Source organism: Arachis hypogaea, chromosome 1 (assembly GCF_003086295.3).
Source record: "Arachis hypogaea cultivar Tifrunner chromosome 1, arahy.Tifrunner.gnm2.J5K5, whole genome shotgun sequence".
NCBI lineage: Eukaryota > Viridiplantae > Streptophyta > Magnoliopsida > Fabales > Fabaceae > Arachis > Arachis hypogaea.
The window spans coordinates 104788160-104803786 of NC_092036.1; the positions used below are offsets into that span (position 1 = coordinate 104788160).

At 29.3% G+C, this 15627-nt stretch overlaps 1 protein-coding gene across 1 annotated transcript; it reads left to right on the top strand.

The window, feature by feature from the left end:
• Positions 1 to 2054: 2054 nt before the first annotated feature.
• Positions 2055 to 4467, top strand: LOC112706455 (nuclear transcription factor Y subunit B-6). The gene is made up of 2 exons (XM_025757766.2): positions 2055 to 2196; positions 3599 to 4467. The coding sequence occupies exons 1-2, from the start codon at positions 2142 to 2144 to the stop codon at positions 4219 to 4221; spliced, it is 678 nt and encodes a 225-aa protein (XP_025613551.1). The 5' UTR covers positions 2055 to 2141; the 3' UTR covers positions 4222 to 4467.
• Positions 4468 to 15627: the final 11160 nt, after the last annotated feature.

The following is a 15627-nucleotide window of genomic DNA, read 5'->3' on the forward strand; positions in this document are numbered from 1 at the left end:
TTTAATAAATTGTAATTTTTGTGTTCAATAATTACAGTTGAAAAAATAATTAAAAATAATTATTTTTTGTCAATTTTGTTTTTTAATTTTATATAATGTATATTTTTGTCTTTTTTTAATACTCATTATTCATATAAAATTTTTAATATTTTTATTAATACAAAACTTTTTTTATGAAACTTTTTTTTGTTATTTTTTCCTTTGGTTTTATATAATTCTTATCGTGGATTCTTGAATTAAAATGTAGTTTGTTTATCATGATTAATATTTTATAATATAAATGATTGATCCTAAAAAGATCAAATTAAATAAAAAAAAATACAAAAAGAGTATTGAAGTTATTATTAAAAGAGTATTAAATGTCAGCACATCAATTTAAATTCTTTTAAATTAGGACAAAAAAGTGTTTGAAAAAATGTGGTTTTGAATAATATAAATTCATGTATTTTGTTAGTAATTTTGATTTTAAATAATATAATCTAAACAACCTTCATTTTATTATAATTTATTTTTTATATAAATTATTAAACATATATTATGTTAACACGCTTTTTTTTATATCAAAATCTAAGTTTATAAAATCAATTTGATATAAAAAAAATTTTGCAAACTTTAATATAAACACATTCTAAACTTTGAGTTAATATTTAAATGGGTTGCTACCTCAATAATATTTAAACGTTCAACACTCATATAAATAAATAAATGAATTATTAGACTGTGTTTGAAAGAAAAATTAAATCTGAGTGATAGATATTTAAAGATTGAAACTAATTTAAGTTTTTTATTTTTTATATTATATTTAATACAAAATATATAAAATTGTTATCTTTCCGTATCTTATTTAGTTTAAAATAAATATAAAAATAAAATAAAAATATTTACTAAAATATCTTTAATTATTAAAAAAATATTATTAAAATTTTAATTTTTATTTTCAAAAATTTTAATTTTTTATATTCTCACTTTTTAAAAATATTAAAAAAATTAAAATTTTATTTTTAATTATAAAATATAATATTAAATCTCAATTTAAATTCCAATATCTTAAAATACATGGGACGCTCATACTTATTATCACTTTATCAAAATTCAAAAGGATTTCCTGCCAATACTGGTCACTGACCCACTGCGATTCACCCGTCATGGTAAGAGCGTTACTTCTGTTCAAGTTTATCAGTTACACTAAAGTACATGTACTCTTATAATTCCGAACAAAAAAAAGTAAATTTATATCACTTGTATTTCAAAAACACCATATTGTAATTTTTGGACAGCTTGGTGAAGTCCCAAATCTAAAATTTAGAAATTTAACTCTACAGTATAGTTCAAGTGATCTGTCTAATTTACAAAAAAAAAAAATTAGACAATAATTAGAACCAAGTCTATTTAAAAAAATTGGTGAAAATATAACTACAAAAAATTAAAGTTAATAATTTTAAAGTGTCTAAATATAATTATATTTTTTTGGAATATTTTAGTATATATTAGTCATCAAAAAACATTTTGTATCATTACTATTAATGACTCTGTAAATAGTTATATATAAAACAAGTGTTTGAAATTATTCTTGACAATCACTAATTATGTAAAAAAAAGAAAAATATTTGGTTATGATTTTTGTCTTCCACAATAATGATCAAATATTAGTTTGCAAAAAAGATTGGAATTAATAAATTTTAGCAATTTTGATAAATAATTAATCATTATAAAAATAAAATTATTTTTAATAAATAAATTTAATTGATATATATATATATATATATATATATATAAATTCTGATCAATATAAATATAAATTATGTGTTTTTATAGATTTTGATAAATATAAATATAAATATAAATATAAATTATTTCTAATTAAATAGTAGTTTAAAATAATAACATTTGATAGACATACAGTAAAATAATTTGGAGTACTTGTGAAAAAAAAAAACGTACAAGTGTGGGTGCATTAGGGTCATAAGAGTGTAATGACTGGTTATTGGCCGTTTCCTCGGTTGCATCGCCCTCTTTGTTCACTATATATCTTGCCACTTGCCAACTACTTCATTGCCCAAACTTCACTTCATTTCATCATCACTACTAACTAGATTAGCGGCTGCTTTACCTGCCCTCTTTCACTGCATTTTTCTTCACACATGGAAACTGGAGGAGGCTTTCACGGTTATCGCAACCTTCCTACTACTACCTCTGGTATATATCTACAAATATGTAGCTACATATATTTCATTATTTAATGTTATATGTTCTCTCTTTTTTTTGTTTTCATTTAGCATGCAGAAATAGTATACATATATGTCTGCAACTACTTGTTCTATTATTCTGCCACATGCATGTAAGGTTATCGAATTTTCTTTAGCCAGTCATTTTCATTTTTCTGATCTATCTTTCTAATCCATCTCTCATTTTTCTCGTTGATTTTTCTATCCATCCCCACCATGATAACTGGTCTAATGGATGGGCAATGGCACTACTTCCTGTTTTGCTTTCATGGTTTTACATGGGAACAAGGTTTATATTTATTTTTTTTTCCTTCCTAACAACAATAAAATATTTCTTCATTGTTAAAATGAATTAACAGGCATTTGAAACACTAGCAATATACGAAAGTAATGATGGTGACACTGTAATGATGCATTTATTTTATGTTTATATACGATAGATATGTTTCTTAGATTGGAATGTACAAGTGGCAAGCATGCCTAGATGGTGCATGCAGGGGTGGTGCTGACTGGAGAGTTACAAGTGGCGTACATGCATTATTCCAAATAATTAACATCATAAACACATCTCCCTTCTTTAATTTTCTCTGCCAACTTTAGTTCATTTTCATTATCTTATCTTGTCTTCTTCCTTCTCTTATTTCCCTTCTTACATTCATTCTCTTGCATTCTTACTTGGAAAGACACACATACTACTACTACTCGATCTTCATATCAATATTATTCGTGGTCTATTATTATTATTGCATGCACTAGTATTAAATAGATAGTTTAGATAAATATAAATATAGTACTCTCTTATACATTATTATTATTATTATTATTATTATTATTATTATTATTATTATTATTATAAGAGAATACTCAAAAAGTAATGTATCTATAATTAATTATAAAAATATTGATCATTAATATGATATTTTTATATTTATTTAAATTTTTCATTAATAACAAACTAAATAAGCACACCAATTTTTTTTAAAATATCAACCATAATGATATACGTTCATATTGTATAAAGTACAAAATTTAATAAATACTATTTTATTTTTCATTTGAATCACACGAAATAAAAGCTACTAATGGTAACCGTTTTCTTCTACAACTTGTTTCCTTTACACGTATGACTCTGTACTTTATTTTCATCTCCATCTCGAAAGACAAAAAGTTCCTGCATGTGCAGCCCCCAATAACCACTCACAAGCAAACATGTTTTAAGTAACTCCCTTCCCCAATGCGTAGCTTCTTTGACCATATAAATTTGGGCGCCAATTCCAAGATTGCCATTTAATTTCCTCTCTATACACTTGAACTTTTTACGCAAAGTTATATACACGAATCATAGTTAGTTTGATATATGTATATGCATATAGGGTTGAAGTTATCTGTGTCAGAGATGAACATGAGAGCAGTAGAAAACAACACAGGAAGCAGTAATAATAATCATACAGATGATAATGAATGCACTGTGAGGGAGCAAGATCGGTTCATGCCAATAGCAAATGTGATTAGGATAATGCGCAAGATCCTACCACCGCACGCTAAAATCTCTGATGACGCAAAAGAAACAATACAAGAATGCGTATCAGAGTACATCAGCTTCATCACCGGAGAAGCCAACGAGCGGTGTCAGAGGGAGCAACGGAAGACCATCACGGCGGAGGACGTTCTTTGGGCAATGAGTAAGCTTGGCTTTGACGATTACATTGAGCCTCTGACGATGTACCTTCACAGGTACCGTGAGCTTGAAGGTGACCGTACCTCCATGAGAGGAGAGCCACTTGGAAAGAGGACTGTTGACTATGGAACTCTTGGTGTTGCTGCTGCTTCTACTTTTGTTCCACCGTTTCACATTGGACATCACCATCATCATCCTCATCCCAGTAGCTATTATGGTACACCCATGGGGAATTACATTAGAGATGCACCCAATGCTGGCTCGTCTCTTCAGCCTCCTTCACTTGCTCATGCTGAACCAAATACTCAATACAAATGATCCTATCATGCAATAATAATAGACACTGGTGGTTACTAATAATTAAGGTCTTATTATCATATAATAATCTAGCTGCTTAATTTAACTAGGACTGGTGGTTTAATTTAATTTTCTTGTTTGTGTGTGTGAGAAATGTGAATCTGAACTTTGATAAGTGGTTTAATTTGATTTTGTAATTTGTGTGTTTGAGAGAAACGTGAATCTTAACTTTCTCATTCGTTAAATGATTCTATTCTATCTTATGTATCTTCTGTTCCCACTGTGTTATGAAGCTGAATTTGTGGTTTTTCAAAACTTTTTGACCTTGACAAGGAGGAATCAATAATTCCTACAGCACACAAAAAAAATTCAGGTTTTAACTTTTAACTCTCAAGTCAGGAGAATTTAATAATTTATGTACAGAGAAGAGATAAAATAATGATGTAAATACACATTTTTTTCTTCCATAAATTTAATTATAATTTTTGATATTTTGTAAATTTCTAAAATAACCACTTACAATACACCATATTTATCTCCTAGTATGTTCTATTGTTGTTGTTGTTGTTATATTTATGTCATGTAAGTACTTTAGTACTAAAATAAAACATGCACAGATGGATTCTTTTACATTGTTTTAAAATGTGAATCTAATCTAATAAAAAATTGTTATATGAATTTTTTTAAGATTTTTTATTTTTAATATTAAAAATAATTAATTAAAAGAGAAAAAAATGGTCTTTCATATCATAAAAATGCATCAAACAAGTATATCGAAAAAAAAGTGCTGGATCATTTTTTCTTAAAAAAATATTATATTTTTTATTTTTGTTAAAATGTACTAAGTACTTTATTATTTTGGGAACATCCCACTCAAAATTGTTTTGAACTTGTCTTCTTTTACACATTCTTCTTAAACAATGTTGTTGTTATCATAGTCTTCCTCTTCAATCTCTTCCTTTTTTTGGATGCTTTTTTCTTTTTTTTTTAATAATTTTCTCTTCTTTTTTCTTCATTTTCTTCTTTTTATAGCACAAAATTTTGATACATAACACAAAAATTTTAATGTTCAACACAATTTTTTGAAATGATTATGTGCCTGGAATATTAATATCCAACCAACATAAAATTTGATATATAGGGGTTGAATTTTATACAAAATTTTTAATTTATTTTGTTATTTTTTCTTACATAAAAATAATTTATGCAGGTTATATAATTACTGAATTGCTTTTTTTAAAGATTTTATAATATATATAAAAAAATTCAGTAATTTTATTTTTTATATGATACCAATACTTTTATAGTATATTTAATTAGGAAGTTGTTACATATCTTTTTAATTAAGATCAGTTCTTTCAAAAGTTTCAAAAATTTAAAAATAAATTATACATTATTAGTTATCTCAAAATACCGTATTTTTATAGAATGCAAAATACACTCTTAAAATAAAATTATAATCGAAATAAATTATCATGAAACAAGGTAAAAGTTTTCTTTTCAACAATATAAGTTTACAAAATTAGTATTTTTTATAAAAAATATCTAAAATAGACAATATAATTATTAAAAAAATTGTAAGTTATTATATTCATAGAGATAAGTACCTATATAGAAATTAATTTAAAAATATAAAAATTTGAGTGTATGATACAAAATTGGTTAAGTAAAAATATTAGTGAAAGAAATAATTGAGACTTAAATCTATCACATTATTAAAAATAATTACATATAAAATTACTAAATATTTTAAATATTAGTAAGGTTACTACTTGCTTTTTTTGAATTCATTCTTAGTGTAATATAAAAATTTTTAAAGGACTATAAATTTAAAATATATATATAATATAAAAAATTTAATATACAATAATATTTTTTTAAAGATTACAATTAACTCATTTAGTTAACAAAACATATTTACAATACAAATTTATATACTATGTATCAAAATTTATATGCTATGCGAATAAAATTTTGTGTTCTCTAATCAAAATTATTTTTGTGCTTAAAAACACAGAAAAAGAAGCGATGACCGTATACTTGCGTTTTTTTTCTTTTTATCATGAAGGTTTTCATAATGTATACGGATTAAATTGAATCTTTACTAGAGAAGATCTGATTCCAATTTACTCAATTGAATATGCAATGCTTTCTATAAATAATTTATGGAAAAGTTAAATAACAAAATAAAGGACCAATTCTTGTAATAAAAACATTATTGAAAGAAAGTAGAAACACTCCCGGGCTACTCGGATGTCAAGTCCTTCGTTAACATTTTGTTTGGTATTGAAGAATTTATAAGAAAAGAAGAAGAGATAAAAAAATGGATGAAAAATTTAATTTTTCTGTTTGGATCAGTAAAAAAATTGCATGAAAAACAAAAAACTATATGTGGAATTCAGTTTAATTTTTTTTCCCCAAAAGTGTGAAAGAAAACTGGGATTGAATTGTAAAAATAGGTAAAAGTACTTATTTACCCTTTTAGTAACCTCTTTTATTGAATTTTTATGGTTTAGTTGTTACTAATGTTTAAACAGCTAAGAAAAAATTGTCTTTACTTCATTGGCAATCTTAAAAAACATTTGTTCTCAACTCATTTTTTTTGTAAATTATACAAAATTCTGCTTTGGTTAAATTAGTTTTTGACCATCAAAATTATTAAGTGATTTTAGAAGCTAAGTCTATTGAATTTTGGTGCTTTTGACCATCTTCAATGCAATTGTATATGATTTTTCGTTGTTTGTAGTAAAAAAGAAATATTAGCAACTTTTATTGTTATTATTTTATTTTTTTAAAGACAATTTAGTGATATTTTTTTTGCAATATAACTAAAGAAATTAATGGCGTAATTTGTGAGTAATTTTTATTATTCTTTTACATAATTATTTATTTGTATTTGTTTGAAAAATAAAGATATATCTCGTTGTTTATGACATTTAAAATCTTTAAAAATAATTTGGATATTTTTTATTGAAAAAATAATTTAAGTACATTAATAAATTATAATTTATATATAATATATGTAAGGGTAATAAAATAATTTTACTCTATAATAATTTTCTTTTTTCTTATTTTTTTTTTATATTTAAACAAAAAAAAAATTTCTTATTTTCTTTTCTTCTATTTTTTCTTCGTCCAAATAACATAAAAAAAATTACTTTTTCTTTTATTTTTTTTCTCTCATTTTCTTTCCATCCATTTTCTTTTCACTCATTTTCCATCAAATATCTAAATATAGTGTAAATTTCTTGGCTTCCTTTTATTTAGTTTGACTTTGACCTGATTTTCCATGGAGTACACACTATACAGTAGAATTTTAGAAAACATACCTTCTTAACTGTTATTAAATAAATTGCGTGCTAGATATGTAATTATCTTGATGAAGAACCAATAATAAACTGATCCAGGGGTAACTTCTGAATGGTTTTGAGTTACATCAAAGTTGTATCTGTTAGTAGGATTAGAAGGGAGTTGAGTTGAGTCGAATTGAACTAGCCTAAATTTAAATTTGGCTCACAAAAATTAAGTTTGGCTCACAAGTCGACTCATTAACAATCAAACTTATTTCGTAAGCTCAAGTTCGACTCAACCAAAGCTCACGAGTTTACTCAAACTCATGAACTAACTCAAATAATAGGAACATAATATATAATTTTATATTAATAAATTATATAATATATATATATATATTAAAAATATTAAAAAAAATTTATATATTCTCTATCTATCAATTATAAATTTTTTATTTATGTCTTATATCAAAATTATATAAAAAATACTATAAAATTTTAAATAAATAAAAATATTAATATATATGTAAAATTATATATTATTATTTTTTATATATAATATATATTAAATTATTAATACGCATATCCTATATGCATTTAATCTATAATTTTAATATTATATATAATCGAACTAGCTTACGAGCTAATGAGCTGAGTTTATCCAAACTCGACTCATTTAATTTATGAGCTCAATTTCATGTTCAAGCTCGGCTCACCACCTTACGAGTTTAGCTTATTGAGTTATTAATGAGTCGAACTCGAACTGGCTCATGAGCTGACTTCACTCATTTTCAGTCCTATCTGCAAGTATAACAACTTGTGAAACTCGATTCATTGACTGAATTTGTAAATTAGTATAAGTTTATCATAACACATAATAATATAGAATTAATACTGTTGATAAAAAATATCTAGCTTCGAGAAATGTCATACTCGAAATATAATGGAATTTTATTTCGAGAAATGGAGGCTGTATCGAGTAAGATTTGTCAAGGAATGAGAAGCAGGAGCCAGTCAATGGATTAAGTCGAGGAGATAATCGATGTGCTCAATCGAAAAATAAATTGGTTATTTGAAGTTTATTTTAGCAGTTACTCACATTGTGTGTAACACCTTAATTAGTCTAAACTTTACCTCGCGTCGTAAAGCAAAGGTTAATCAAAGATTACGACAGTTCTAAGCTCATACATATAATATATAGAAGAAATAATATTATTTAGAAGCCTGATGAAGGGTACAACTCAAAAACGGGATTTGAAAAGCTCATAAGTACTAGCGAAACTACTAACTTAAAAAGCACAAGAAACAGATGTAATATACCAAGATATAATAGTATAATATTATAAGGACCTAGTCACGGCTCGCAGAGTTTAAGTCGGCTAGCCAAATATATAGACAAAAGAAATTGAAGTTTAAAATGGCTTATACAACTTTTGTTCTCTCAATACATGCCTCTAGGCAAAATAAAATACAAAAGTGAGAGATGTATAAACAAAATAAATCAAAAGGACTCCAAAAAGATATCCGGATCCTCCGCTTCTGTCACCACCCAAAGCAACTCACCGAGGTGGGTTGCGACCTGCATCTGAAAACAACAACAGAAATATGATATGAGAACCGGAGATTCTCATTATAGTAACAGTGCCCAGTGATATAAGACCCCGGGATGCCAAAGGCAATCCTAGACTCCAAATCCCTTACAAGATTCAAACTTAAGGCATACTAAAATAATAAAACATAATTATATAAAACCTTAACATAAATAAACAGGGTACTCTATCTTAGGGGATGTCTATTCTAACCAAACACCGCTGTCCCACAGCCTTCACCAACCTATCCTCCATGCGATCCCATTGCCACCGCCTTCCGAACCTCCTCAAACCTAGTAGAAAACAAAAGTATATACAATACAAGTAAAACATAAGTAGAAGCATATATAACAATTAATTCAAATAGAAATTAGACAGGTTATACAAATAGGAAAACAATATCAAGTCGGCAAAGCATACAAACAGATAGAAAATGCACATGATGAATGCCTGCCCTACTGGCTGTGATATCACATTGTCGGTTCAACTGCCAACCCGACACATCTCCATGGAGATGTTGCCCTTCGGAATCATCATATGGGAACCCTCAAGATATAGTGCTTAGATCACTATTCAGGGTTTTGCGCCTGTACGCTCTATTGATCCGAAGGGATGCGAGCGAGATACTATTGCCACTGACCTCACATCTCAACACAAGCGGGACGAACCGCCACCCTTACACTGCCACCACTACCTCGACAGGCGGGATCCAACCGCCGTCCCTGCCGGACGCATAGCGTCTCATAGTCTCAATATACAAATGATACATCAGTGGTTTTCAGAAAACATTTGCAATATATCATGGATCCATCATCTCATTCCGAGTCCTCGACTCATCTCAACCACTGTCAATTCAATATCTCCATTCCTTTTTCTCACTCCACCAAACCCATCCCTAGTACACTAGAAACCTAAACCTCCGTTTTCTAGTTTTTCATAATAATCATCAACTAAAACCCTTAGCTTATTTCCCATATTCCCATATTCAAAATTAAGCCCAAATGCCTTAAAATGGTGTTATAGAAGCTTACAACCTTGTTGGGAAGGTGAAGTAGTTGAAAACAAAATTTAAATTTGTGAAACAGGGCGTGTGCGTACGCGCAGGGGTGTGCGTGCACGCTCTGGAGAGTTTTAAGACGTGTGCGTACGCATAGGAGTGTGCGTATGCACAGATGCCAAAATTCACAATGCCTGTTCACTCGCACAACCTGTGCCGGCGCCCCCAACAGACTGGCCTTCCCAACGTGTGCGGTGCACAGCGCTGTGCGTACGCTGCAAATAGATTGCCTGCCTCTGCGTGTGCGTACGCACAGGTCTGTGCGTGCACACAGGATGAAGATTTCGCAGAGGTGTGCGTGCACACACACCAGAAATCACAATTCTGCAACTCTGCAGAATTTCAAATTTTAACACCAATCTTTGAATGATCATAACTCCCTCTATAAAATTCCAAATTTTACAAACTTTATATCGATTCGAAGAGTTTTCAATGAACTTTGATTCTAAACTAGTTTCAATAGATTTTAAAAACTGAGGCATAAGTTATGATCAGACAAAACTCACTAAAAATCAACTTTTATCCAAAATCACAACTTTCACAATTTCTTGTAAAATACAACCAAAACCATACCAAACCATTCCAAAACTCCATTTCTCATCCCAATCTACCCTTTGTGTCATATTTTACCAATCTTGCCACATATCCCTTCTCATTTCATCCTTCTAAACCTCAACATCAACTATATAACACTCATAAACAATCCACATTCAAATTTATCATTTCATCAACCTCAACATTACATTAATCATACCAATCTACTTTTCAAATCCGTACTATTATTCATCATCATCATACCATCATAAATCATCATACAGCAACATTCAACAACTCATCAACCATATTAAGTTCAAACCTATCCTATGGGTCACTAGCCTAAGTGTTCATGAATATTATATACTACATAGAGGAAACCGAAACCATACCTTGGCCGATCTCCAATATGCACTAAAACCTCAAATTGAGCCCAAGATAAGCTTTCAGTCACAATCTAAGCCACCAAGAATCTCCAGCAAGCATCAACAATCATCAACAAGCTCCAAACTCACCATAATCAAGCTATATATACATAAATCATCACAAATCAACCTAGGGCTCATTATAATTGAAATTTCACAAGAGTTTCAATGCCTCTTACCTGGCCCAATAGTTTTGAAAACCAAAACCAACATCAATCAAAGGTTAGAGTGTACCTAAACACCTAAAAATCACAAAACCTCACTTAGCCAAAAACCCTAAAACTCGAAACTTTAAGGAGAAGAACTGAGAGAGATTCGAGCTTTCCTTACTAGTTTCTTGGGTGGGTTTTGTAGAGCTCTTCACAAGGAACGCATAGCCACAAACGATACAGCGATCGAAGCTCTATAGCTTAAGATATGAGCTTGGGAAGATTAAAGTGAATAGTGTTCAAGGATTTCTCTTCTTCCCCTTCTCTTTGAGCTGGGTGTGTGTGTTTGTTAGTGTGGTTTGGCTGTTTGGGTTCATTAAATGAACCTTATATATGTTGGGCTTGGGCCCGGTCCAACCCGTTAGCATTTTTAGCCCGTTCGGCCCAACTTTAGGCCAAACTTTTAACACTAACGCCCGATTTTCTATTTCTAATATTTTTCTAAGGTTTTCGACTGTTTTCACTTTTCCTCGCATAGTATCGGGTAGACTTGAACCGGTTCAATCGGTTCGACTATCGGTTCGTAGTTTTTTACGGTTTTTCTCAAAAAACACATTTTCTGACTCAGAAAAATCTGCTGACTCCTAAAATCACATTTAAATCCTTGAATTCTCACTCTAACTTTTGGAACTTGATTTGGGCAATATTAATCACTAAATTAAACGGTTAATTGAGCTCGGTTCTTACATTGTGCAAAAGGAGTGGAACAGTTACTCGAATACCAGCATATGTGGGAGTTACCCTTGAATCTGATTGGTCATTTTATAAATAGATAAAAGATCAATGAAAAAGTGGTTGGAACTTTGCTTAAAAAAACACTCAAGCACACTCACATCCCAAAAATTTTTTGAGTCTGTATTTGAGTCATTTTTCTGTAGGGTTCCTTCCACATTTTAAATTTCTATTTAAATTTTCTGTAACCTTTACTTTCCATGCAAATTTATCTTTCAAGCAATAGTTATCTTTTTTCCTTGTTTAATTTTAAGTTTCAGTACTTTATTTTCAATTTTAAAAATTCTTTAATCTAATTGAAGGCATTTTACTGTTTCATTTAAATTCAATGCATATTATTTCAAATTTAGTCAATTTATTTTTAAAATTTATTTTGTTTATCTTTCATATTTCCTTTTATTTTTTTTAATCTAAAAGGTCATTTAATGCACTTTAAAAATCTGATACTCATAGAAGAATAAATTTTACTTTTAGACATTAAATATCAAACCACTTTCAATTTGTTAAAAATCGATAAAACAAATACATAACACATAATAAATTAAAATAATATAAAATAATAATTTCACCAAATAAAATATAATAAACTAAAATAATAATTCAAATTATAATAAGTATATCCATATCTTTTATAATTATGTAATAAGTATGAAACAAACTACAAACACAAAACACAAAATAAAAATAAGACTTGAATCAACCCTAAAAGCACAGACATAAAGCAAAAATATGAGTTAGAAGTTAGAAATTTAAATTAGGAGTAAAAGCTCATAAGCACATGCAACCATAGCAAAAAAAAAAAAGCGAAATAAAACCGAAATAAGTGATCGATGAAGAAGGATGGATGAAGGAAGAAGTTAGTTGGGAAGCATGAAGAAAAAAAAACTAATAAAATTGTGAAAGAATAAGAAAAGAAAAAGAAGAAAAGATGGAGATTTTTTATTGATTGTTTATTGATTGAATTATGAAGGTAAAACTAAATATATATAGAGTATTATCTACAAAAGATAAGATAAGATAAGATAAGAAGATAACAGAAAGATAAGATAAGATAATAAAGGCTAAAATTGTAATTGAGTTTATGTATTTTATTGGGTTGAATTTATGGGCCGTGAGACTTCTTTATTGTTGTCATGGGTTAAGGTGGAAGAATGGTTTAATACGTCCGCACAAGTTGGACGATGTCAAGAACACCAAGCTTATTGAGATTAAGATGGAAGGGTTGAAAAGACAGACTTGGTGAAGATGTCAGCTAGCTACCCAGAAGAGGGAATGGAGAGAAGTTTCATCACTCCAGCTTGAGCTTTTTGTCGAACCAAGTGACAATCAACCTCTAAATGTTTGGTTCGTTCATGAAAAATTGGGTTAGCAGCAATATGAACATCACTCTGATTATCACACTATAAAACTGGTGGGCGGATAGGAGAGATGCGTAAAAATTATAACACATTTAGTGTCCATTGAAGTTCACAAGTTGTGTTGGCAAGTGTACGATATTCTGCTTTAGTAGATGAGTGGACAACGGTGGTTTTGTTTCTTGCTCTTCCAAGAGATTAAAGAACTGCCTAATAAGAAACAATAGCCTGTTAAAGATTGTTGAGTGTCAGGACATCTGGCCCAATCAGAGTCACCGATGCCGAGAAGCTAAATTTCTGATTCTCTTGGAAAAAAAAGTCCTTTGCCGGAACTAGTTTTCAGATATCATAACACTTACTTGGTAGCTTGAAGATGAGATTCAGTAGGAGATGTCATAAATTGACTTAATTATTGAGTGGCATACAAATATCTTCAAAAATATCTCAATGTAAAAAAGCATATTATTGACATCCAACTGATGTATGGGCCAATACTTTATAGAAGCCAATGCCAAAATTAATCTGATGGTGGCAAGCTTGACAACAGGGGGAGAAGGTTTCCAAGAACTGAACACCTTCAGTCTGAGTGAACTCTTTAACCACAAGGCATGCTTTATATCGATCAACTGAACCATCAGACTTGCGTTTAATGCGATAGACCCATTTACAGCCAACTGGCTTAATGCTTATAGGGCAATCAACAAGACGCCAAGTTTTGTTCAACTCAAGAGCATCTAGTTTATCTTTCATGGCACTACGCCAATTAGAGTGTTGATTGGCGTCTTTAAAAGATTTTGGCTCTACATCAGAATGTAGAGATAAAAGAAACTTATGATGAGAAGATGAAAGAGAAGAAAAAGATATAACTGAAGATAGAGGATAACGAAACATTGAGGGAGAGAAATTTGTGGATGTGAGAGAAGAATTACACAAGTAATCAGAGAGATATGTTAGAGGTCAGTAAAGTCGGTCAAAATGATAAATACGGGGTTGCTCAGGTGACGTGGGATGAAGAGGTGATGATGGGTTAGTGCCTATTGCAGAAAGAGGGGAGGTTGTATGACTTGAAATAGATTCGGGGTCATGGGTTCGATTTGGGTAGGACACGACAGTAAAAAAAAAAGAGGTGTTGTTGGAGAAAAGGAAGAATTGGATAGAAGGGTTCAACTGGAAGACTAACTGAATATTATTTTTGAAAAGGCGTGTTTGGCAATGTTGGATTGAGTATATAGAATTGGACATTTTTGGTAACTAAGGACAAGATCATTTCATAAAAAATCTCATTTATAGAAATCTCAATTCTTTTATCTTCTAAAACATAAATAATATATCCTTTAAAATCATGTTGAAAACTAATAAACACAGCCTTTTTGACTTTTAGATCAAATTTTGATCTGTTTGTCATTAGAGTAGAAACAAAACATAAGCATCTAAAAACTTTAAGGTCATGATAATTTGGTAGATGATTAAATAAAATATCAAATAGTGTTTTAAAATTAATTGCGAATGATGTAATTCTGTTAAATAAATAAACAGCATGTTTAACAACATAAGACCAAAAAGATGATGGTAAATTAGATTGAAACATAAGAGTATGAGTTATATTCAAAATATGCTGATATTTGGTTTTACCACTCTATTTTGTTAAAGAGTTTCAACACAACTACATTGATGAATAATGTCCTTTGAAGCATAAAAATCATGTAAAATGAATTCTGCTCCATTATCGGAACGAATAGCTTTGACTTTATAGTTGAATTGTATTTTAACTAAAGTAATAAATCTTTTTACATGATTTTGCACTTCTCCCTTTTGATTTCAATAAAATAACCTATGTAAATTGACTAAAATCATCAACAATAGTAAAAAATATTTATAATTATTAATAAAATTTTGTCGAAACGGACACCAAATATCAAAATAATAAATCAAAACTTGCATTGGCTTTATTAAAACATTGAGAAAATGAAAGTTTCTTTTACTTAGAAAGATGACAAATATCACAAGTCTCATAATGATGCATAGAGATAAAAAGAAGATGTTTATATACATGATTAAGTCTTTGTCCAGAAAGGTGTCCTAAACGAAAATGCCATATATTTGAAGATGTAATGGGTGGGAATTGGATGAAATTTATGGAATATGCAGTGGATAGATTTTTACTGAAATTGGGTTCAAGGAGATATAATCCCTCTCTCATTATGCCCAAATCAATCGCCCCCAAATTGTTGCTCTG